Source organism: Narcine bancroftii, chromosome 13, assembly GCF_036971445.1.
Source record: "Narcine bancroftii isolate sNarBan1 chromosome 13, sNarBan1.hap1, whole genome shotgun sequence".
Lineage (NCBI taxonomy): Eukaryota > Metazoa > Chordata > Chondrichthyes > Torpediniformes > Narcinidae > Narcine > Narcine bancroftii.
In genome coordinates, this window is record NC_091481.1 from 28,413,558 (window position 1) to 28,440,046 (window position 26,489).

The 26,489-nt window shown below is 40.9% G+C and overlaps 1 protein-coding gene and 1 long non-coding RNA gene across 2 annotated transcripts; one reads left to right on the top strand and one right to left on the bottom strand.

The window, feature by feature from the left end:
• Positions 1-380: 380 nt before the first annotated feature.
• Positions 381-23,096, bottom strand: cwf19l1 (CWF19 like cell cycle control factor 1). The gene is made up of 14 exons (XM_069908049.1): positions 22,989-23,096; positions 19,224-19,308; positions 17,948-18,032; positions 17,187-17,288; positions 16,862-17,076; positions 15,292-15,410; positions 13,166-13,250; positions 11,602-11,742; positions 9,926-10,031; positions 7,400-7,479; positions 5,241-5,450; positions 3,949-4,068; positions 1,622-1,719; positions 381-1,018 (listed from the first exon to the last, which is right to left on the bottom strand). Exons 1-14 carry the CDS (start codon positions 23,009-23,011, stop codon positions 874-876), a joined length of 1,614 nt encoding a protein of 537 aa, XP_069764150.1. The 5' UTR covers positions 23,012-23,096; the 3' UTR covers positions 381-873.
• On the top strand, positions 22,790-24,570 carry LOC138748228 (uncharacterized). Its single transcript, XR_011347884.1, has 2 exons — positions 22,790-23,212; positions 24,302-24,570. It is a non-coding gene; the product is annotated as an uncharacterized lncRNA (long non-coding RNA).
• Positions 24,571-26,489: the final 1,919 nt, after the last annotated feature.

The window sequence follows — 26,489 nt, forward strand, 5'->3', positions numbered from 1 at the left end:
GGTTGCCAATGCTTTCACTCAACACAATATGGTGATCTGTTACATGAAAAAAAATCATGAGAAAATGCTCAGTCAGATGAAGGACCTATTTCTGAGCTGTATAGTTCTGTGACCAGAAAGCCACATTTTCTTCCATACGTTGGTATTGAATTATATTGTATCATGCATAACCTTGTGTTTATTGTATTTCTCATAGTTCTGGAGCATAGCTTTTCCCATCGTTATTGAATGAAGATCTACCGGGACCAATGCCTGAAGAGGGCGCACAAAATCTATGAGCCGGTGCGGACTCGAAAGGCCAACATGGCCTGTTTCCGCTCCGTAAATGGTTACATGGTTATATTACAGGTGCACACAATTAATGAGACTGATTCTGTAAATTAAGTAATTGTAACGTATTTTTATTACATCAAAATCACAAGAGGAAAAATGCAAGTGAATCTACTGGACAGTGTAAATATACTTCCTACAAAAGTAATTTGCTCATTAAAAAAATGTAAAAATCCAAGTACGGTATTGCTGAACTAGAACTGCATCATCCAGAATCACATTTAGCCAATAATTTCCAATGACACCTTTTAAAAAGTTTCCATACAATTATTTATATTAGTAAACCAGAAGGGATGAATTCTGAAAAAGGAACAATGGGTTTAAATCTCATTCGGGGAAAAACGAGATCCATTTTCACTACATTTTACAAACTGACCTTTGTACACAATTGGTCTCAAAGTCCACCATAACAGAACATCTATAATTCTGCATGAAAATATATCTGTATCAAAGTTATAGCACCTGGAATAATTCCTCTCAAATAGGTAACTTTCAGAGAAACTGACCAATGCTGTTGAAAGCATTTGCAATAAATAAATCAATTTAATCAAGCAAGGAAAAATCATATGGTTGAAAACCCTCCCTGAAAGTTTTGGCAAATTTTTCTTCATCTTCTCGGCTATATTTACATTCCCTCCAATTTGCTCTATCAGGTATATTCAGGACAGCTTCACTTGCCAAAACCTCTCTGTAAGAAATTCAGAAAACATTGTTTAACCACCAAATACTGAGATATCACTGACCAGTCATAAACAGTGCAGAACAAACATGCACACAATTATTCAGACATGACAACTTGTAAGATACAGTACATATCCATATATACAAAGTTAACGGTTACAAATGTGCATAAGTACACAGATAATTCATATTTACTTTATATAAAAAAACATTCTCTTCACAAATCAATTTTTTAATTTCTGATAAAGCCCCACTAGCCTCAATATATCAAGATCTTTTGTGGAAATAGTTCAAAGTTCTGGTTTATTGCCAGAGAACGTACGTGGATTGCTTTAGACATTTTCCTGCCTAAAGTCAAATCAACCACCAAGAAAATTGTCACACACACTCACTCACTCTTTGTGATGCTTTATTGATGTTTATGGTCCAGGTTATATTTTAGATACTTTTCAATTGGAATTAGTTATACTCTAACAAAAAATTACAGATCGCTATTTTAGACTGCAATCCACTCTTCCAAGATTCACCCCTTGATTCAGTTGAAGTATATTAAGCAACATGAGCTCACCCAAACATTAGATACTCAAGACAAATAGCAAACTCTTCCTACCTTCCAAACTGCAAAGGAAATTGTTTTTTTATTCTGTGAAATAACTTCTCTCCATTGTCCAGCTCAACATAGAAATATGCTGATCCAGGTTGAATTATCTGTACAAAATAGATGTACAAATTGTAAACAGAATTTTTCAATTACTTTTAACATTATTGTCTAGGTTCAGAGGCCAAAACAAAAGCTTTGGACAAAAAAATGTGGCAATCTGATCAATAGTAAATCAAAGCTTTCATGACTAAAACCCATCTTCAACTCATCCAGATCAATATTTGCAACACCCCGAATGAAATAAAATTTGGATCCAATTCAATACCTTCAAATACCCATATATTCTCTTTATTCGGGCTGCTGCTATTAATTAAGGATGGCATGAAATTGCAAAGGCATTTCACAATTTGTATTGAATTGGATATGGGCTTGTTATAGATTCAAATGAATTTAAATGATACATCTATATTGGTTATGATTACCGTAGGAAATTGTTTTAAAAAATCACCTATACTATCTGCCTAAGGCTCCTCTCCTCTCTTTACCATCCATATTCTCCCACTAGATACCACAATTTATGCTGTATGAATACTGCTTTTGTGACCTTCAGCTCGTAATATTCATGGTTCTTCAGGAAACATTTGCTGCATAGACAAATACAGCATTAACATTCCACAGAAGGTGGTGACAATGAGTGTTACAAAGCACAGGTGCATTAACCACAAATCACTGATCTGCCATTTGCACTTTTCAGGACTGATTATTAACATGACCTACAAACATAATTCCAAAACAGCTGCAGTAATATTTGTTGCAGGGTTCCAAGAAAAAAAATATCATGGCCATCTTCCAATAATTGACACATCTTTTTCCATGACTACATATATAGTATAAGCTCACAAATTTAATATTCACAGCCTTCAAAAACAAAAATGTAGAGGTTCAGGAATATTTTAATTCAATTTTTAATTTAGAAACCCAGCAGAGTAATTAAAGCCCTTCTGGCCCACGAGCCTGCACTGCCCAAATATATGCAATTAACCAACTCACCCTGTGTGTCTTTGGAACATGGGAAGAAACAGGCACAGGGAGATCAAACAAATTCCTTACATACAGCTCCGTATTCGAACCTGGGTTGCTGATCCTGAGGTAGGGTTGTACTCTAACTGTGCAGCCCCAAGTTTTCTTTTAACTTAACTGATATCATAGCCACTTAGAACTAATTCCTAAATCTCAGAACACCAAGAAATAGATTTAAGAGGCTTAACATTTATAAATTACAGTTGTTTTGATGATTAAAAGAAAGTAGATTACTGAAGATAAATGAGCAAGTTGTAGAGCAGAGTAATGAAGATCACATACAAATATGATATTTATTTTTGGAACCTCTCCCAACCTTAAAATACTCTAATGCAATGCTAGATTATTAAAGACATCAATACAGCTGAGAAACAGGTCCTACAGCCCATCAAGTACTTAAAAAAAAACTAATCTGACACTAACATTGACGTTTGAATGAACATCTTTCAATGCATACTGTACACACTGAAATTCAACTGAAGATTTTAGAGTCCAATTAATCTACCAACACCATCCAAGATATGGGAGAAAACAGGAGCACTCAAGGGAAGGAAGTCCATGTGGACACTGGGGAATGTGCACACTCCATACCGAGAGTACCAGAGGTCAGAATTGAGGCTCTAGGTCAGAATTGAGCCTAGATCACTGGTCTGTGAGGCAACACCTCCAAGAACTCCTCCACTGTGCCATCCTTTGTTTTGTTGCCAGGATGATAGAAAACAGTTTTAAATGGATCTCATTATACCCAGAATCTGAGCTTGAGATTAGTTTACAGTGCAATTAAACAGGATAATTAAACAAAGCTGGATGAATAGATTGGTGCAGCTGGGGTTTTACTCCTTGCAGAAGTTGAGGGAACCAAAAGTATTTAAAATAAGTCAGAACAATGTCAAGAGTCAGAGAACACAGAGTGAAGGCAATTTCATAGAGAACTAAAACATTTCTGTGACTGGGAATGAGAAAACACTGGGGACGGGAATGGGGGAGGCAGATTCAAATGTTCCAAGTTTGCTAAATCTGCCCTTAAATGGAAATAAAGTTTTAGTCCTCACCATAATGCATTTGCATATTATTTTGTCAAAGGGTATCCAACCCTTAAAAGTAAAGATTTTCTGAAAGTTATCAACCTCTTTCTTTATCCTGCCTTTTAATTTCTTGTACATACCATCTATTTCTCTGGAAGAAAAAAAACGTTGCACTTAACTTAAATACTTTGGAATTTAGATTACAAGTATCTGAAGGTTTCCAGAACTCACTTGCTTCAGATCTGAATGTTCAGGGATTTCCAAGAGCTCCATCTGTTGTTCCTCAGCTTGTACAACATAAGCCTCTTTAATTTCATCAGTAGTACAGCACAAAACAGGAACAGGAACCACCTAAATGGAAATATTATTATTTAATGATGTTCAATACAATAAAAAAGGAATTTATATGGAATGCTTAATTTTTTGATCTAGTCAACAACTAATTTAAAGTGTCAGGACAAAGTACATCACTGGGATTTTTACTCCCTCAGGAAAGTTTGTCGTCATATCAAATAGAGAATATCTGGGATTATTTCAGACTTAAACTAATGAAATAAAAATGTACGAGTTAGCAAAACTAAATGTCAAAGGAATATGCTGACTTGGTATTCCTTTACTGCAGTCTTCTCCTCAATGTTACTGTGTGTGGTGTCTTTAAGACTGGCCTGGTGCTTTCAAAACCAATCAAGTTAAGAGCAGCCACAACATCCATACAGTAAATTTTAAAATGTGTTTAGACATTTTTAAGGGTTGAATGATTCAATTTAGAAAATAAATGACAAATGCTACTTTCTTTTCCAATAAAAATCCATCTTACATTCTTCTTTCTTTTTCTTTGGCTTGGCTTCGCGGACGAAGATTTATGGAGGGGGTAAAAAGTCCACGTCAGCTGCAGGCTCGTTGGTGGCTGACCAGTCCGATGCGGGACAGGCAGACACGGTTGCAGCGGTTGCAAGGGAAAATTGGTTGGTTGGGGTTGGGTGTTGGGTTTTTCCTCCTTTGCCTTTTGTCAGTGAGGTGGGCTCTGCGGTCTTCTTCAAAGGAGGCTGCTGCCCGCCAAACTGTGAGGCGCCAAGATGCACGGTTTGAGGCGTTATCAGCCCACTGGCGGTGGTCAATGTGGCAGGCACCAAGAGATTTCTTTAGGCAGCCCTTGTACCTTTTCTTTGGTGCACCTCTGTCACGGTGGCCAGTGGAGAGCACGCCATATAATACGATCTTGGGAAGGCGATGGTCCTCCATTCTGGAGACGTGACCCACCCAGCGCAGCTGGATCTTCAGCAGCGTGGACTCGATGCTGTCGACCTCTGCCATCTCGAGTACCTCGACGTTAGGGGTGTGAGCGCTCCAATGGATGTTGAGGATGGAGCGGAGACAACGCTGGTGGAAGCGTTCTAGGAGCCGTAGGTGGTGCCGGTAGAGGACCCATGATTCGGAGCCGAACAGGAGTGTGGGTATCATTACATTAACATGTAAACAATTGCTATTTTGCAGAATAAGAGCGTTCAAATATTGGAAATTACCTGCAGCTGCAAATGTTGACTCCTGTAGTTCCTCTCAAACATTACAAACCTTTTTCCAATGTTCTTGTAAAACTTCTTCAAAGCCAGTTTACACTTCTCTACTTCTTCAATGGCTTCTGATGGAAGCTCTACCATTGACTGATAATGCCCAATGGGCAAAATGAGCACATGATCAGGGGATAAGCCACCTTTGGCAAGGGCAATATAACACTAAAAAGAGAACACAAGTAGTTGCTAGAAGATGGTTAATGACAAATTTCTCTACATTCAAAATTATCCTACATGTGCACAGTGAAGTAAAGAATGCATGAGGCTATGCACAGGCAATTACATTGTGCAAATATTCATCATGGTTTTTTTTTAATTTTTAGAGATACAGCACTGTTACAGGCCCTTCTGGCCCATGAAATCATGGCACCCAAATAGGCTAATTAACCTACAACCCCCATACATTTTGAACGGTGGTGGACGAAACCGGAGAACCTGGAGGAAACCCATGCAGACACAGGGAGAACGTACAAACTTCTTAAAGACAGCGCTAGATTCGAACCCAGGTCATTGGTTAAGCATAGTAGAAGATACATTTCGAAGAGCATAAACAGCATCTTATTGAGACCAATTCCAATAGCAGGAATACAAACAGAAAGCAAGCAGGATGGTAAAGTTGCCATGCAGTTCATTGGACCAATGAAAATCTTAAATATATATGCGTGTTTGATAAAACACAAGCTGCAGAACAAGGTGGAAAAAACCCCCCAATAAATCTGAGAGAATTGTAGTTAGCTTGCATGATAATTATAGAGTACAAATCCGATTATCCGAAATGGTCGGGACCGGCCTATTTTGGATAAGCAATTTTTTCAGATAATTGGTCATTTATTTTAAAAAAACAGCCCAGTAGCAACAGCAAATCACGTATAACAGTGTTTAAACAACAAGGGAAGGCTTTTTAAGCATGAAATAATGTTTAATTCTCACTTTTAAAAAAACCCTGAACAAAATAAGTTAAATCGTTCGGCTTCAAATATTTTCAGATAAATGAGGATTTTTGATTTTTCAGAGCCAAACAGACATCACTTCCGGGACCAGAAAAATTTCAGATAAATGAGAATTTCAGATAATCTGATTTTGGATAATTAGAGTGTTGGATAATTAAATTTATACAATTTAAGTTGTATTTGACAAACTATAGCACGGATAGACAAACAACCATTTTATACAATCAGAATTAGCAAAAACAATATCAACATCAAACCATTGCTTAAAAACTAATTTTCTATATCATAAAAGCATGCACCCAGTCCTCATTATCCATTAATTTGCTTCTAAATATCCACAATTTTTTTTTTGTTATACAGATTTCAAACAGCCTCAAAACCAGGAAAAATAGCACATCCCATGCACTTTTCCTGCCACTATCTCCCAGCCTTCTTTACTCAAGGCAACAGTGGTTGGTCCCAAGAAGACCAGGCATTATACTCATCTCCATCAATACAAGCAGCATTTGAGAAAAGCTCAAGCACCACATAATCTCTCAAGGTGTGGAACTTTTTTTCTATATTGTTGTGATAACTTATTTCCTTTGAGGTGTTTAACTGCTTTACTGTTTATTAATCTGTGTTAATGCTATTAGAATGTTAAGGAACACATTTATAGATTTAAAGAATGTAACAGGAAGATGAGAGAGGACCTCAGTGGTAATCACATTAAAAAAGATGAATAGGACCGTGGACTTTACAATCGCAAATTAGGTTCATTAGCACAAGAAATTCTCTGGAGGGTCCAATTGTTAAGGAATCAAAGCCACTTAAGCCGGCAAAAATAATATAATTGTAAATGCATAGCTATCCCAAAGTCACAATTTTATTTTCTCACCACTAGTCTGTACTAGTAGGTCAAGCGCCTAGTTTACATGCAGCCTCGACAGCTGACAAACATTACCACTGGATGCAGGGTGATTTCAGCAAAAAAGATTGCATTTTGCCTAACTGTACAGTTACAGAGAGCAAATAGTGGCTTGGCATCAGAATGCAGGAAATGCCATCACAGCAGATGCTCAAGTAATTAACTATGACGTTAATGACTTTTCTTTTACCCCAGTGACAACTAACCTCAAAATACTCAGGCAAAGGGCATTGAAACAAATAAACAGTACTTACATGTGTACCAATACTGATTATCAAATGTTTTTCTACCTCAGGACTAGCAAGGCAGAACCAGCAAGGGCTTGTTGGCTTAGCTAAAGAGGAAATAAAATCCCAAAGTGAAATTAACCTTGCCACATGCATAAACCTTGAACAAATGCATAAAGTACACACACAGGGAGTTAAGAAACTCACAATAACCAATATCTTCAAATAATAAATCAAACATTAAGATTTATGAATTGACACACAACACTGTTACAGTACAGGTACTCCTGACTTGTGACCTATGTGACTTGCATCCATCCACACATACGACCAAATATTTGTTAAAAAAAAGAAAAATATATAAAATTTATACAATTTAAGTTGGATTTGACAAACTATAGCAGGGATAAGGCCATGCAAGAGCCAAAATGTTCATTCTTGTCAGTTGGTATCCAGAGGTGCATAGGCTGGGCATAGCCATCTTGATTCCTGTGCTCATGTATTGGAGTTCAGTTGGCACATGTGCGAGAGTTAAGTGCCCTAACGATAGTGAATTCACGCCCTTAACTCTCGCGCATGTGCCAACCAAACACCAATATGCAAACCTACCATGTACGCACCAATCGAAGACTCGTGCATGCGCACAGAAAAAAAGATGGGCATGCCCAGCCGACAGACCCTGGGACGTCGACTAACATGTATGCACATTTTAGCTCTTACATACCCAGTATATCTGTTATAGTTTGTCAAGTACAAGATAAATGCGTAAATTTTATATTTTTTAAACAAATGTATGCAATTCCAACATGCATCCATTCTGAGATACAACCAATCCTTTGGTCTGAATTACGGTCGTAAGTTGGGGAGTACCTGTACTTTTATGTCCTCCCAAAGGTTTTTCACCCATCCTAAGTTTTATCCTTTCAAGAATTTTGAACATGTTTAAGATGAGGTTTTGCACAAATCAGTACATGTCCTGTGTTGCATGGAAAACCGTCTTCAGAGTACTATGGATGCAGACAGCAGTGATGGATTCCTCCATACAATATTTCTTGGATTACTGCAACAATAAAGCTAGAAAGATTTAAAAATGCTGTTTTGTCACTTTCCATGCCGATTAGGTGATGAATGAAGAATGTGTATTCCTCCTGCAGCAGCTTTGCGAAGTAATAGTTACCACCACAGGAAATGTGCTTCACAAATCAACAATCACAATATCACAAGAAAGGGAAAAATTAAATATTTCTTCAGGGTGCCACTATTTAAAAATTGCACGACACCAAAAAAGTTGAAAGTAAAAAGTAGAATTGATAAATCATCTGGTTTCAGAAATTAATGAAACATGAAAATATTCTCCCAAACTCCACATTTTCTCCTCCCATTTAAAAAAAATTGATGCAAGATTTCCAAATCCATAAGAAAATATATCCTTATCCATAAAGGTATGATTTTTTTTTAAAGTGTAGCTTCAATTACACTTATATTTTTTTCCTGGGGAGGAATACTTGAAAGCACAATCTATTCGATGATACCTTTGATCAACAAAGTTGGAATTTAAAAAAAAGTCACAAAATAAAATTCATCCAGCTAATAAGATAACAACCAAAACTGAAGTACGATGTTTATTTAGGTTCACACCCAAACAGCTGAAAAGAGGGCAAGAATTTGCACAGGCTGGGAAAACATTTGAAGAAACATAACAGAACTACTTGGAGAATCAAAAGAATGCAAATGCTGGAATCTGGAGCCAAATATAAAAACCAGTTCTTAAGGAACTCAGTGGGATGACAGACATCAATGGGACTAGGAAGAAAGAAAAGGAATGTTCAACGTTTCAGGTCAAAACCTTGCATCAGGTCAGAATTATTGAACTTCTCAATTACTCTGGCTTTTGTTCTGCTCAAGCTCTGGGTTTCTTCTTCAATTCAAATTGCATTATGGTGCTCAGCATTGACAACCCAGGAAAAATGCAACCTGCCCAATCATACATCATGCGAGGCAATATGTCTTGTTTTTTTAAAAAAAAAATTTTTAATCAAATAAACAGCTCAAAGTTGTAATCGCCCATTGAATTGAAAGAGCCACAGGATTTAAACTGTAAATCCTACAAGCAATTTAGCTCAACTTTAAGGCAAATTGAAAAGATGCCCAAGTCTCTTTTGGAATAGCTGAAAACTATGGCATATCTCAGATTTAATTATGGATATCACAAGTCATAGAGTAAATACCTAATTCTTAGTTTTTAATTTATAGAGTGTAGAATAATGATTTAAAAGAGAATAATATCCATCACTGCTAATAGACAAAGTAGAACAAAAAGTTGACAGGTTTTGTACAAAAGTAGATGGTGATCACACTTTTTAAAAAAAAGTACTTTTAAAAGATTTTCCAACAATTGTTTTCAAACCTTTGCCTCTCATATCAATGGGATATCATGTTATTCTCACAAGACAGAAACATCAAAATTTTCATGGATTTCCTTTGAACATTTTACTTAGCTATTAATTTTCCTGATTGGAATAGAGAAGGACTCAAGGTCCAAAGTTTACTTACGTGGCTTTCGAGGCTGTTTTGATTGATGAGAGGGAGGTCCTCCTTCTCCGGATGATCTTTTCTTTCCCTCTCGTTTACTTAAGTCAAAGAAGAACTGAGCATTCTCCTGAGCAATAAAAATGTGATTTAAAATACATCGATCAGAAGACATCAATCAATAGAATCTTTTATAGAAAAGGAATAACACAAGCAAGTGGACTTTGTCCTAATTCGTTCTTATGGCTATTAATCCCCCAGCAAATCCTCAATATTCTGCTATTCTGAAAAAGCAAAGATGTCAAAAACACAAACACTGAATCCTGCATCAATCACAGCCTGTCTGTCTAAAAAAGATGTATATTTCTGGGTTTTTTTTTTGCATTAACTGTCAGTTTCTGCTTGAATATTATCCACAATTCCATGTACTCTAACTTTGTGCATCAAGCTCTTTTGTGCAATTTGATCAAATGTCTTCTGAAGATTCAAAAATATCACATTTACTGGTTTTTCCATATGTATTCTATCCGATTTCTACCTAATAAATTAATCAAATACGTTCCCCTTCTCTATTTGTCAAGATCTCATGCTTTATTACAATTTCCAGTATTTTCCCTATTCCTAATGTCTCTTTTGACAAGCCTTTTATCACAGCTATAGGCTCTAATCCCAAGACATGTCAAGAGACCGTTAGCCACAGAATGTGAGAAATGTTAATTTACTCTAATTTTGAGTGCAGATTAGAGAGACTAGGCAGAAAAATAGTTCAGCACAGACGAGAAGGGCCAAAAGGGCCTGTTTCTGTGCTGTAATGTTCTGTGATCCTCTCTCTATCATTTAGCCTCCACTTGACAAGATGGATCTTTTTTTTAATTTTAAATCTTGAAAGAAATTTCTTATTGGCCACTTTTGAAACTCCAAATTTATTACATCCACTGCATTCCAATGGACTTAATAAGTATCATATTCATCTCAACTTTAATAAATACATAGATTAATTTTCAGGATAAATAACATGCTATAGACATTTTCCATGTATTAATTTGGTTCCATTTCAAATAGACTTAAAAACAAACTTTGTTCTAGTCATTTTCTCAAATATTTCTTTAAAATAACATTAAGTGTATTAAGAGTGACAAAAAAAGCCAATAATATTATGGATCAAATAAGATGAAATAAAGGAATTTCACATCAGCGTACAAAAGCAAATGAATCTAGAGTAAGTTGAAAACAATTTTGTTTCAAAGTTCACAGAATTCAGTAAGCTATGATATTATACATGGTTAAAAAATATATAGATTACATTAGGGACCCTGGAGATGAAAAAAGTATTAATTGCCTTTAAAATTATTGATCACATTACACTACCAAGAAGCAACCAAATATTTAATATCTTTCAGGACTTGTTCCTGAGGAAATGGAACTTTACAAAGTTTAAGCTCTAACAAAGGGTTATAGACCCCAAATTTGGACTGTTTCTCTTTCTATAGAGGCTGCCTGACTTGCTGAGATTTTCCAGCATTTTCTGATTTTGTTTAACCTAAGTTCAGTTAATAGGACTTGCTCTAATAGACACACACAGTTGGCAGTTTTAGAAAATTTTGTGGCTCTCTTTTGTTCTTTTTAAACAACTTTTAAATTTTTTTAAAAATCTGGCGCCAAACCTGGCAACCCTCACACACACGCACACACACACTTACGGATGCAGATTCTCCTAATTTTGTTTTTTCAAATTCCTTGGCTATTTTCTTGTATGGACTTTCTGTGACATCAAGAGGCTGTTTCACTAATTCAGTTAGATCCATGGAACTTATAGGTATAATATTAAATGCATACAAGTACTGTGAATGGAAAAAAAAATAAACAATTAACATGTTAACACATTTGATCTTGTGATTATCCCTGGAAAAAAAATCATACAAAAAACAGAAATGTAAACAGGGACAAGTTCTAGCAAAATGTTTAAATTTCCATCAGTGGTTACTTAGTAACAAGTCACTTTAAGGCTAGAACAGTGACATATCAGGGAGGGGGAGAATTATTTGGATAAGGTATTTCAGGAGGCATTCATATTTCCTTTGATTAACTCCCTCTAAATTGGCAAATGGTTATAGAAAAAAGTTTGACTGCTAAAGAGCCAGGTAGGGATCTGGAGAACAGTTCCAGGTGAATCTTAGCCCTTTACCCTGTCCAACAAGTTCAAAATTCCTGCTCTGTCTTGTTGAAATTTGGGACTGCAGGGGACACAAAGTCTCCAGTAGCACAGGGAGCAATTCAACTGGAAAAAGAAAAATGTAATCGCCAAATGTTGTAGAAATTATGAACCCATTGACTGAAACATTTTATAACTTTCTGAACTAGGAGGATATCACAAGATTGAAATAGTCAATTTGACTCCCTTGTTCAAAAGCTGTCGGAAGCCAAAAACTACAGGCCAGTTAGATCAACAGTTGTTATTATTGGAAAGATGTTACATTCAAATATCAAAGTGGAAATAGCTCATTATTTATGATAGCTGAACATAATTAAATCGAGTCAAAATAGTTTTAAGAAATCATGTTTGACAAATTGGTTTGAATTCTTTGACCATGTAACAGGAAGGTTTGAAAGGAATTTGTAGTCACAGTGTATTTAGATTTCTCAAAGGCATTTGGCAAGGTGCCATATGGGAGGTTTTTGTATAAATAATAAAACATGGTATTGGAGGAAGATTGTTAGAATGGATTCAAAACTGGCTGTCACACAGAAAACAGAGTTAGAATAAATGGAAGGAGTTACTATCAGATTATTACAGGGATCAATTGTTGGTCCACAATTATTCACATTAATCACTCTGAGGAAGGAACAGTATACAAGGAGAAAGGAACAATATGTCATATGCATATCCTCTCCTTGTCTGCCTTCCCATAATCCATCACCTCCCATTTGTTAGGATTAAATTCCATTTGCTCAGTTTTCAGCTGATAGTAAACTCTCTATAGACACCCAAGTTATTAGATTACACAAAAATTGTGCTGTCACAAGCCTCATATGCTTAATGAGCACATGTGAGGTTTCTCTTCACTATTTAAATTGATCCAAAATGAGTTATACCAAAGAGTGCAACTACTTTATAAGCATATATTATTAGAATCAAATGATATTTTATGTGCACTAATTTAGAAAAAAAATGAGAAATAAACTCACTACGAACATTCAAAATGCAAATAGACATGTTCTGCCAAAGCTTAATTGTGATAATAATTCAGGATCTTGTTTACTTGCCTTCTTCTTACTAGAATTGGTGATATTTGCCAATGCTATGAACCTGGTGACATGCTGTGCATTTTCCTGTAGTATTACATGGTTTCTAAATTAAAAAAAAAAGAAAATTGAATCATAATTTGTGTTCAGAAGGATACGCACCTCGAGCTCCAATATAGTATCAATATTAAGCTATACAGAGCAAGATTTAAGGTTCAATCATTGCTGGCTATTGGTTTGCAGCTGGCTGTTTTGGTTCATGTACAATTTTCCATTTGGACTAGGTAACAGAAGACAAGGATAGACATTCCTTCTTATCATCCATTGACCTATAACATACAAAGCTCTAACAGACAGATGGCTTTCAAGGTCGAAATCAGACATGGCTGAATTAATCCTACAGTCCAAACGTACAGCAGTGCTCTGATACTTAAAAACCAATGGACCTGTATTCTTTTACTTCAAATGGCAATATACCACATTATTTGTCTTCAAGGATGTATAATGGATGTCAGGACAACCTTTGAATAATTCAGTTTCTGATTACCTACAATTGCCAATTTGAAAATTATATTCAAAAATGCAGATTTTATGGTTAAGTTTCTGCTCAAACTAATAGCAGTTTACAAATGATCCATTGTGTGACAAACTGTTATTATTAATCTTTAATTATCAAATACTATATATTTTTTAGCAAAGTTATTTTGTGGTTTTGGACACAAACACACCCTTGCACACAGAAACCATTTTCAGAATCACAAAATCTGGTAAAGCAACCCCAATAAAACTAGAAGAGTTTGTTCATTGGAATATCGAGAACATTGGGGTTGCTCAAGGAGGACATCTAATTAAACAAAAGACTCTGCTTGTTTACCTATGTTGTTAGAATGAAAACTCAGATGGAAGCTGTGCATACAAGGAAGCCATTTGCTAGATGGTTCGCAGACATATTAGCTTCTAAAACGTTTGGAAGAAATAAAGTCATATGCTTGCAGCATATAGATGTGAAGTAATTTAGAAGAAACTTCAAAAGACAAGAATGATGTCATGTCATATGGTAGACACTTCATTTTTGAATATTAAGGAACTAATTTCAAACTGAAACCAGAAGATGCCTTACCATCCTGAAGGTGCTTGCCTATCATGTAAGTCACACAGGATTGAAGATATGGTAACCAGAAAGGTACTGTTACATGTTACCTCTGGTCAAAGGAGATCACAGAATAAGTGGCTTTCGAAAGAGAATGACCACTTCTGACTGTCTCTTACATGACACTTCATGTAACCCTTACCTGGGTTTGTGAAATCAGCGTGGAAGAAAAACAAGTACTCAAACCTCCATGCAAGAGGGGGAAATTATTCGTATGAATAATGAATTCTCTGGAAACTACTCTACAAGAAATTTGTGAGTTTTGAGGTCTGATGTCTCACGTCTACTCCATAATTGCTGTTGAGCAACGATTTAAAGAATTTGAGTTTTAACACAAAAGCTTTCTGAGACTGAACTTTAAAATCATGTCTTCAGAATTAAGCTTAAACTGTAATGGTTTGGGATTTGACACAAACACACACATTTGTGCATAGTGGGGTTCAGTTATAGTTAAGTTTAGAGTTAAGAAGTGTGTTATTAATAAAAATGATTCTGACGATATCATTGTCTTGGTGAATTTCCATTGTTGCTGATCTAGTACATAACAATTGTAATGTAATTGCAGTAGTTATTTATTTCATGTTAAGATGATGCAGTTTATCTATTGAGACGGGTTTAAATCAAAAATTATACTCATTTGTTATGAGCATCCAATTTACTTCTCATAAGCAGCCAACATTAAATAACTTTAAATAATTTAGAAACTAGATTTGTTTGTTCTGTTAAAACAACCAAATTAAATAACTACATTACAATTCAATATACTAAAATTCATAAGAATAATCTCATGTTGAAGTGTTTCTACTTAAATAGCTTCAAAAGTGCAGATAGTTTCATTTCAGTTTCATTTGTAGTGCAAAATGTATTTAAACAAGGTTCTGTTAGCTCCCACACAAAAAACAATGGCAAGTGATGAATGCAGGAAAACAACTGCAATTAATATAGGAATTTACAAGTACATTTCAACAGAATGAAATGATTGAATACACGATGATACCTGTAAGGTAATCTTTCATAGTTTGCTCCTTCCAATGCAGCAAAATGATATCTGGGTTTTAGCACAGATGCAAGATCTGCTATGGCCAAAGAGCCACATGATTTTGTATCAATATCTTCCTGTCAAAGATATTGACATAGTTAGCCATACATATGTTTTAAACATTATACATGTATTAACAATTTTCAATACATATTAAAATATTCAAATTATTTCAATGTACACACAAATGCAACCCCAAAAAGTGGAAAAAATCTAGTTGTATGAAATTCATCACATGCTACAGTAAACCATTGATAATGCAGCACACTTGAGACTTCAGTGCCAGACTGGCTTATTTTTCAGACTATTGTTTACTATTCCTTATTAAGATATTATTTCATGAAAATATTTTCTAATAAACTTGAAGCAACAACATTTCCTGGAGGAATTCAATAGGCCAAGCAGTATCAGTAGGACAAAAAAAAGTCAGTTTTAGATTGGAAACCCTCATCAAGACAGTGTCAAGAGGAGACAGCTAATATGAGGAAAGAATGGGAGGGGTTCTACAGGGGCCAGTGAAGGATTTGTGAAACAGGGAAGAATGAACAGTTGATTGGAAGGTGAGAGAGCATGCGAGAGAGAGACAAACACAAAAGGGAAGATGAGTCATGCAGGGTGCGGGAAAAGAGGGTGGCGATGAAAATGTCTGAGCTGCTGGATGGAGGAAGGATGGAGGTAGCTCAGCAGGAGTGAGAGGGGTCAAGTTACCTGAAAGTGGAAATTTCAATGTTCATACCACTGGTCTGAAGATTGCTCAGGCAGGAAAAGGTGTTGTTTACAATGGAACCCACTCTGGTAGTAGCAAAGGCCAAGGATGGATAGGTTGGTGTGGGTGGGAAGGAGAGCTGAAATGGCATTTGACCGGAAGCTCTGGATGGCCACTGCTGTGTCAGCCCAGATACTCTGCTCAATGGGCTCCAAGACTGTATTTGACTTCACGTAGAGGCTTCCACATTGCGAGCACCAAATGCAGTAGAGGAAGTTGCACACAAATCTTTGCCTCGCCTGCCCACTCTTCTGAGGTCCTATTCTTCTCGCACCCCATTTTCATCCCTCTCCCTCTTTAGTTTCATCCTTTTTAACCCACATTTCCTTCCCCCTACCTCCGGTTCCATCTAGTATCTCAATGTACCACTATTGTCATTTTCTCTTCTTCTCAGATACCAGCACTGGCAGCCTACATCTCCAGCTTCACCATTTTGCCAAACATGGACAATCTCCTTTCAAATGTCTTCTATGATATATTGTCCCTTATTATCACAGTTTTACTGTAGTATGCAATTTTCCTTAAATTTAGACAAGCTACTGGGAAGGTTCACAAATACAAAATTTATTTTCTTGCCCAATGATTCTACTTTATTTTAAATAATGCAATTAATAAATATATTCCAGCTTGAATTCTACAATTACTTCATTTAAAATACTCGAGTACATATATTTAATAAGCTTTCTTTCAATTTGATGCTATTTCAATTTTCAGTTGCTCTTTTTAGAAAATATTTAAATCATCTGAAGGTAATAAACTGACCAGGCTGTTTCCATATCGCCATACTCCTTTTGGCCACTGTGATGTCAGTAGAATATCCACACCCTTGAATTTGGAATTAGCAGTTAGTGACCTCTTCAATGTTGTCAAATCTTCAGATGTAAAGCAGTAAGCAGGGGCAGGCTCATTTGGGGCTTCTGTACCACTCAGATAAGCAATGTGTAAACCTGATGTTCCTGTAAAAACACCTCTCCGACCTATAGGAGTGTAGTATTCCAAAGCTAACTGGTTTGGCATTAAATATGTTCACTGGATCATAAAATGCTAATGTAAAGCATGTCCACATCTACAAGAATATTAAACATACCTAAATATGTAATGTTTTCTGCCAAATCACATCCATCTATATTTGGGAAATACTTTGTGATTTCTTGAGTGTTGGCCCCCAGTATATACGTTTGCATTGGAGCTGAAAAAAAATCCATACATGTCAAAAAAGTAGAATCCAAAAAAATAAAATCTACAGATAAGGAAATGCAGATCTACCATGTTGTTTGTACATTTAATAACTTATTAAGCTTTCTTCCACTCTTCCTTTTATATTAATAACTTTTTTTGGCGGTCTATTATCATTATTGTTAGCAGGTCTATGTACTTGGCAAGCTGCAATACCTTGTGTACATAACAATAAATGCTTCATTCATTCAGCTGACAGCCCGTTGAAACCAGTAACTATTAAAGAAAACAAATTGGGAGTATCAAATATGCACAGTAGCTTCGATGATAGAGATTACTTAAGTAGCCAAATTTTCACTCACTTAAATTATTATATTGCACCTCTCAGTAGAAATTCCTCCCACCTTACATTGACATTACTGTTATGTTTCAACATCACGCTATCAGATCCAGAATTTGCTATGAGCACAAGGTGAAACTTGATGACACTGATGACAATCTGGATTTTGTTGCACAGTTCACAAAACAAAAGTGGTCTAAAATGATTTTCTACCCCCTTAGCAAGGTCCTTCACTTAGGTCGGATGTTCTGCAACATTATGGAATCATGCTCTGGACACCAAGACTCATTCACAAAAAGAAAGCAGATATGTTCAAATAATTGTTCATTTACCTTTCTTGGCTCCAGATTTGTATTCAGCCCATTCTGATTCTGCCTCTGCTGTGGTTCCAAAGAAGTTGCCTACACACAATAGTAGCTACAAATATAAAAGTGAATATGATGAAAGCATAATTTCTCCCCCCTCCATAATGCTGATTAAAATAAGTTAACTGAAATGGTTTTGAACATGTCCAGTTTTTAAATCAGATTAGCTAATTCATAAATGTACTTGAACTTTGTAATTACTGAATTTCCAGTCCAAATTGTGTATTCACCAGTATACCACTAAAACAAAACTTTTAACAAATTTTTCACACAAATTCTGCTCAATGCTGTTAAAATTTTAATTGCATTGCTAGTGTACCAAATAGAGAGAAAAGAGAATCATAAACAGAAAGTTGTTGTATTTCGGTTTGTCTGAAAGGACAATTAAAAACATCACTGCTCATCAGCTCATCTTCAAATGCAATGTATTTTCTTCCCAAATCAGATAAAAACCATAGAATATATTCAGAAGAGCAGCTTGCCCTATTTTTAAAAATAAATATTTTTAATGTGGTCATGAATCCAGAATACAAATCCTGCAATACTTTCCAATTCAGGTATTGCAATCTCCAGAACATGCTAAGAATGAATTCAAGATTTAGCTACAACATACATTTGTATAGAGAATATGGTGTTAATACAAATGCCTGCCAAGCCCCTTTCACACTGTCAACCCTCCTAGGAAGCAGGAAAACTTACACCCTTTCCCACTGTACCATGATTAACCTGGCTAATCGGCAACCCGGCATTTGAAGGGGAGACCCTCCTCCAGCAGTGACAATGCGAGGGCAGGTTGTGTTTTCACACCGCCAGAAGGCGATTAGTGAGTCAACTCAGCCAGGCTCTGACACTTGCCCCCACCAACTGTCAGAGCAAGGCTGAATTTAACTCGCCAGGTTGGGATGTTTCACCACAGACCCGCTAAATTAGCCAGTTAACCCACATGGAATCGGCAGTGTGAAAGATTACCATCCATAATAAAACTGAATACTACACCAGTTAAGGACAAGCTTTGGATGTTTTGAAATGCAACTTACAAATTACCTTTTAACCAAGGCAAAAGGAAAAAAAAAATCCTAAATTAAAGTAAAATGTACATGTTTAGTCATGACCAGCACAGCTTGGCACAAAATTACAATGAAATGCACAGTAACCAGCTTGATAATACATGCAATATTTCTATATTTACTTTTAGCACAATATCACTTAACAAAACCAGTTTATAAACAAAAAATGTTCTCACATCAAAAGCTCCACTTTTCTTTTGAATTGACCGTACTCTGTTGAACAATACATTCAATTTCCCTTCAACATCGCCACATGCCAATCTGAAATGTTAAAGAAATGTACACCGTTATTTTGTTACACTAATGCATCCTTGTCATTGGATAAAGCAGAAAATGGTTGTCAATTACAAGTAAAATTAAAAAAATATTGTTCAATACAAGCCAAAATACCAATTTGGTAACAGGACTTCTCATCATCAACTATTCAGTATGTTAAGAAGCATTAAATAAAATGACCAATCTCTCCTGATGGAGCAATTTCCAAAACTTTTCAAGGTTCAAGATCTTTTGTCATGTAATATAACAGCAAATGTAATATTACACAAAATTTCTTTTAGTCTACCGCAAGGTAGACAAAGATTAACCATCAGAAGAAATTGCTACAGCCAGAGAAAGAGAAGAAAAAGAGGGTCCACTCCAGTTACTGTGTCCATGGATTTGCCTCCAGTGTGTTCACAGCCTCTGGAGTCACACAGCCATGAGTCCAAACCATTGGCAACCTGTGCTCTAGATCCAAACCTCTGACACGATTAGGAAGCCCTCATCACCCTTGGCACCCTCTTGCATCTTGGTTCTGATACCTGGTACCTCTTTAGCTAGTCTTGAGCCAGTCCCAACCTGGTGTGAGTCCCTTTAATGCAGTCACTAGCTGCCTGCAGCCTGCGTGGGTTCCTCGTTTGGAGTCACTAATAGTTCTTTGCCTGCATGTTCTTCAGCCTCAGAGCCCTTTGCTGGTCCGTCACCACTATCACTGTGCCCTGAGCCAGTCCTCTGCAACCCCTCATGGCTGCTGCCAAACATAGGCGCCGCCATCTTGGGCCCAAATTCCGCAGTCACAGAATTTTAAAATAAACCATTCACTCAAAAAGTAATAAAGTAGAACTACCTGTCATTCATATAAATATGTAAAGGATGTCATTGAAGACAAGGAATAGAGGAAGAAGTAAAAACACAATGCTGGAGAAACTCAGCAGGTCGAACAGTGTACTTTGCATAGCAAAGAGAAAGATACATAACCAACATTTTGGGCTTGAGCCCTTCATCAAGGAAGGCATAAAGGATGTTATTGAAGACAAGAAGTAACAAACACATGCTGCCCTCATGGCAAAATATACTATAAATTATACATTCATATAGTTAATTCAAGCAATTCACAAGCCATACCACTATATCTCTTACAATCTGAACAAATGCAAATCAGGGACTGGATGAATGTACCAATAAACAAAAGTGCTGGAGAAATTCAACAAGCCACGTAACATTTTGGGCCAATTGCGTGACCAGCTGAGTTTGTCCAGCACTTTTGTGCATTTCACTCGACCCCAGCATCTGCAGCTTTTCTTGTGTCACTGGCGGTTACATGGGCTTTCTGGATATACCCAAGCACAAACAAGTTTTTAATTTATTGATCAGATTCATAAACACTTTCTCCAATCAACGAGACTTTCAAGCCTATGCCTCGTTTCTTTCAAGAGTTTTCTCCTAGTTGCTCTCAGCAGCAGGATAAGATTTTAAAGCCTCAAATCTATCTTCGTGTTACTGCCTCCTATTTCGAACATAGAAAGCAAAGATAGATATACTAAAGAGATGATGTGTTGAGAGGATCCACAGGAGCATGGTGTAGGCACATGTCACCCTGCTCCTGGATAGGCTCCTGGCCTACTGGCATGTTGGTCATTTAAATCTCTCCACAATAAAACGCCCCAGACGGTCCGACCCGGGTCAACCACATGCGCCCCGTCTGACTCTGGTCAACTACAAGCGCCCGGTCCGACCCGGGTCAACCACAAGCTCCCGGTCTGACTCCGGTCAACTACAAGCGCCCAGACTGACCCGGGTCAACCACAAACGCCCCATCCACCTCCAGTCAACTACAAGCGCCCGGTCCGACCCGGGTCAACCACAAGCGCCCGACCGACTCGGGTCAACCACAAGCGCCCGGTCCGACTCTGGTCAACTACAAGCTCCCGGTCCGACTCCGGTCAACTACAAGCGCCCGGTCCGACTCCGGTCAACTACAAGCGCCCGGTCCTAACCGGGTCAACCACAAACGCCCTGTCCAACTCCGGTCAAATACAAGCACCCAGTCCTACTCGGGTCAACCACAAGCGCCCTGTCCGACTCCGGTCAAATACAAGCGAAGCGCCCCATCTGACCCGGGTCAACCACAAGCGCCCAGTCCGACCCGGGTCAACCACGAGCGCCCGGTCCGACCCGGGTCAACCACAAGTGCCCGGTTCGACTCCGGTCAACTACAAGCGCCCAGTCCGACTCCGGTCAACTACAAGCGCCCGGTCGGACTCCGGTCAACTACAAGCGCCCTGTCCGACTCCGGTCAAATACAAGCGCCCGGTCCTACCCGGGTCAACCACGAGCACCCGGTCCGACCCGGGTCAACCACGAGCACCCGGTCCGACCCGGGTCAACCACGAGCACCCGGTCCGACCCGGGTCAACCACGAAAGCCCGGTCCGACCCGGGTCAACCACGAGCGCCCGGTCCGACCCCGGTCAACCACGAGCGCCCGGTCCGACCCGGGTCAAATACAAGCAAAGTGCTCCGTCTGACCCGGGTCAACCACGAGCGCCCGGTCCGACCCCGGTCAAATACAAGCAAAGCGCCCCGTCTGACTCTGGTCAACTACAAGCGCCCGGTCCGACCCAGGTCAAGCACAAGCTCCCGGTCTGACTCCGGTCAACTACAAGCGCCCAGACTGACCCGGGTCAACCACAAACGCCCCATCCACCTCCAGTCAACTACAAGCGCCCGGTCCGACCCGGGTCAACCACAAGCGCCCGACCGACTCGGGTCAACCACAAGCGCCCGGTCCGACTCTGGTCAACTACAAGCTCCCGGTCCGACTCCGGTCAACTACAAGCGCCCGGTCCGACTCCGGTCAACTACAAGCGCCCGGTCCTAACCGGGTCAACCACAAACGCCCTGTCCAACTCCGGTCAAATACAAGCACCCAGTCCTACTCGGGTCAACCACAAGCGCCCTGTCCGACTCCGGTCAAATACAAGCGAAGCGCCCCATCTGACCCGGGTCAACCACAAGCGCCCAGTCCGACCCGGGTCAACCACGAGCGCCCGGTCCGACCCGGGTCAACCACAAGTGCCCGGTTCGACTCCGGTCAACTACAAGCGCCCAGTCCGACTCCGGTCAACTACAAGCGCCCGGTCGGACTCCGGTCAACTACAAGCGCCCTGTCCGACTCCGGTCAAATACAAGCGCCCGGTCCTACCCGGGTCAACCACGAGCACCCGGTCCGACCCGGGTCAACCACGAGCACCCGGTCCGACCCGGGTCAACCACGAAAGCCCGGTCCGACCCGGGTCAACCACGAGCGCCCGGTCCGACCCCGGTCAACCACGAGCGCCCGGTCCGACCCGGGTCAAATACAAGCAAAGTGCTCCGTCTGACCCGGGTCAACCACGAGCGTCCGGTCCGACCCCGGTCAAATACAAGCAAAGCGCTCCGTCTGACCCGGGTCAATCACGAGCGCCCGGTCCGACCCAGGTCAACCACGAGCGCCCGGTCCTGCTGCCCATGAGCCCGGGCGGCGGCGGCACCATCACCTGACCCGGGCCGGGTCCGCTCCCGAGCGCAGGCCGCCAGTGTTGACCAACCCGAATGAGCAGGCACTGACGGCAGTGGGAGTGGGAGTGGGAGTGGGAGCCCCGAGCCCCGCCGCCCACCCGGGCCGCAGCCTCACGCACTCACATTCGAAGCGGCTTCGCCGACATGACGCACCCGCGCGCCGGCTCCCGCGGGCGGGCGTGCGGCCTGGGTTCAAAGTTCACGCCGGCGACTGTCCGCCAGCCCGAGGCATTGTGGGTAACGGCGCGAGAGGGAGACGCGGACGTTGTTCCTGGTAGCACCATCATTCCCCCTGCTTGACATGGCCGGAACTGTTGATGGAAGTGCAACGGCCACGATGATGCCAGGTTCAGACAGAAGGGCGGCATGTCAGCACCGGCATGGGGGGCACAGGGCGGGGGGGGGGGGCACAGGGCGGGGGGGGGGGGCACAGGGCGGGGGGGGGGGCCACAGGGCGGGGGGGGGGGCACAGGGCGGGGGGGGGGCACAGGGCGGGGGGGGGGCACAGGGCGGGGGGGGGGCACAGGGCGGGGGGGGGCACAGGGCGGGGGGGGGCACAGGGCGGGGGGGGGCACAGGGCGGGGGGGGGCACAGGGCGAGGGTGGGAGTAGAGGAAGAGGGTGGGTGTGTGTGGGCACAGGGTGGGGTGCACAGGGCAGGGTTGTGCAGGCACAGGGCCAGGGTAGGTACAGGGATGGGCGCAGGGTGAGGGTGGGGATATAAGCACAGGGTGGGTGTGAGTATGGGCACAGTGGGGGATGGAGGAGGAGGTGTGAACATGGGGCTGGGATGGAGGAGGGGGTGTGAACATGGGGCTGGGATGGCACAGGGTGGGTGTGAGTGTGTTGACACAGTGTGGGTATGCAGACATGGGGTGCGCAGGCATGGGCCATGTCAGATTAACTACCACCCAGGCCCTTAGGCTGAGCTTTAGTAAGCCCCCCCCCCAACTTTGACCCCCCAGGTGATGCGCTCCCCTCACATATTCTAAATTTATCCGCTGGGAATGTACTCGGAGTGTGTGTGTCTACACTGTACTCGGCGATGACAGCTTAGAATTTATGGGCTGGGTGGCAATAGTCTGGTGAAGAGGGTGCATGAGGAGGGGAGGGGTTGGGCCAGTAGTGGGGTGCATTGGTGCTGGCCGTTGGCAGGGACCTCACGCCGGGCTCAGACACAGGGCTGCATTTGGGGCAGTTTGTCCTTGTTCAGCTCTCTGCTGCAGATCACACCCCCACCACAGCTTGTACCACGGTGGTTTAACATTAATTAGTAACTGATGTGTCTTGCTCTTCTGCACAAGAATCAAGTAGTGTGTAACTCACCATGTAACTTGCCACCACTCAAGAAGATCGATAATATACACCACACAGCCATTCACTGACTCCACCACGGATGCCTGTCAATAATAGTTTGTAAATTTGTATCATCTGCAGGCTGCAGCCCCCACTCAGAAATACTCCTTGGGCAGGATCTTTTAACCCACCACGACGTTCCATGAAGATGGAAGGACATGGTTAGCAAAAGCATGGGGATTCCAGCAGTGGATGTTCTATAACAAGCTACATACAATCTGACTTGAAATACCCCTGCCTTTCAACCATTCAGTGGCCATTGCAATTTGCAAGCTCTGGGTACAGAACAATTTCCAGAAACTGTTCTGTCATCCGTAATTTAAACAGCATAAATAAAATAATTAAAGTGATCACTTACTTCGCTCCCATGGCAGAGTCCAGGGTTAATTAAATCAGTTGTCCCTGACTTTTCCGTGAGTGACGGTAGCGCTGCAGGAGCCGAGCTCTGCTACAGGAGGCAGCCCTCAAGCTCAGACTTGAGTGCGCTTTGTACAAACATGCAAGCAATGATTAACAGGTAGCATTAGGTCTGGTAGAGCCCGAGACCCTGCTGCAGATTGGGTGAATGCGGTACTTCCGCTACTGCGAGGCCTGAGCCTTGATTGAGCGATGAGATGAGTAGTACAACTATACTACACTTCTATGTATAATGTTGTACTAGTACTACATGCATAATAAAATATAAAGACAGGTTATATGAATCAATTACTGACCTGTTATTCCATCAGTATTCCCTTGGTATGGAAAGTGAGTGTCTTGTTGGGGCCCAGTATGCTGGAATAACAAAGAATAGTTTAGGAGCTCCCCCACGAGTCCCGATGAGCATGACATGACCCAACTGCAGGCTCCGGACTACCTATTCCCCAGGTGGTAGTTAGTTGCCTGCTGCCGGGTCATGTCGTGTTTGTTGTGGTGAGCTTCTAAATTCTTCCTTGTTATCCAGCATAGTGGAGTTAATGGGCAGGATTCAACCCCCACACCTCACCCCACCCCCACCCCAATCCTCCACCTTTCCACCAAACTATTAGATTTTTAACATCTCTGACCAATTGGATGATAAAAATGTAAAAATATAGTTTGGTGGGTAGGTGGTGGATCGCACACACGCTGCAAATCTTCATGCTGCCTGCTCCCAGAAACATCCATAGGCCCACCTGCTTCACCCATGCAGGCACAGTAAGTAGAAACCAGGTGCCTCCCCTTCACTGAGTAGGCTGAACCATATTGGCTTTCCTGCTGGGCCCCTGGCCTTCAGCCTACTCAGCCTAATGATTAAACTGCCACTAGGCACAGGGTTTGCAGGCAAGGGGTGGGTGCCCTCCTGTAGGTTCTCGTAAGAGTGGGTGATGGTGGGGGTGTGGGGACACAGTAGGTGTGCGTGTGGTTGTGGGCACAGGTTCGGTTTGCAGGCATGGGGTTGGTGTGCATGCACACATTTGTGTATGGTGGGTGGACAGACACGCAATAAGAATGTGTATGGGTGTAGGGTGCGTGTGTGGACATGGGACGGGTGGTGGTGCGGGCACAAGGCGGGTGTGGGTGTGAGTATGGGTGGCCACAGGGTGGATGTGGGTGTGAGTATGGGTGGGTGGGCGGATATGGGGTGTGGGCACAGGGTGGTTGTGGGTGAAAGCACAAGGTGTGGGCAGTGTGTGCATAGAGTATGTGGGCTTGATGTGTGTGTGCAGGAGGTTGTGTCTTGGCAGAGGTGTGTGTAACTGGGCAAGCTGTGTGTGTGCATTGGGCGTGTGTGAGTGGGCAGGCATCTGCAATGTACATGTGCGCTGTCTGTGTTTGGATTGTGTGTTTATGTGTGGTTATGTACTCGTGTGTATGAGGGAGGGTGAATGTATATGGTGTGTGTATGCATATGCATGTATGTGGGTAGGGTATGTATGTCTGTTTGTGTGTGTGTGTGTTAGGGTTGGTGGGAGTGGGAGGAGGTGGTGTGTGTGAATGAGAAGGTTTTGAGTGTATTGGGGCTTGTGGATTGAAGCAGTACGAGTTGACTGTACTCTTTAAGGTTCTGGCATCTCTCATGTTGTTGGTTTTAGTCGCCCTGTCAATTTGATACATCTTTGTGACTGAAGATTATTAAACATATCCCAAGATTGCTTGGCATCATGCCAGGGAGATGCCAAAAAAGCAGCTACCCAGAAATCCCATTCTCCAGCTGTCATTTCTGTTCTCGCCCATTCACCCTGTACTTGACGACAATAACTGAGGATTCTTGAAAAGTGCAGTGTTTTTATGCAACACACAAAACTCT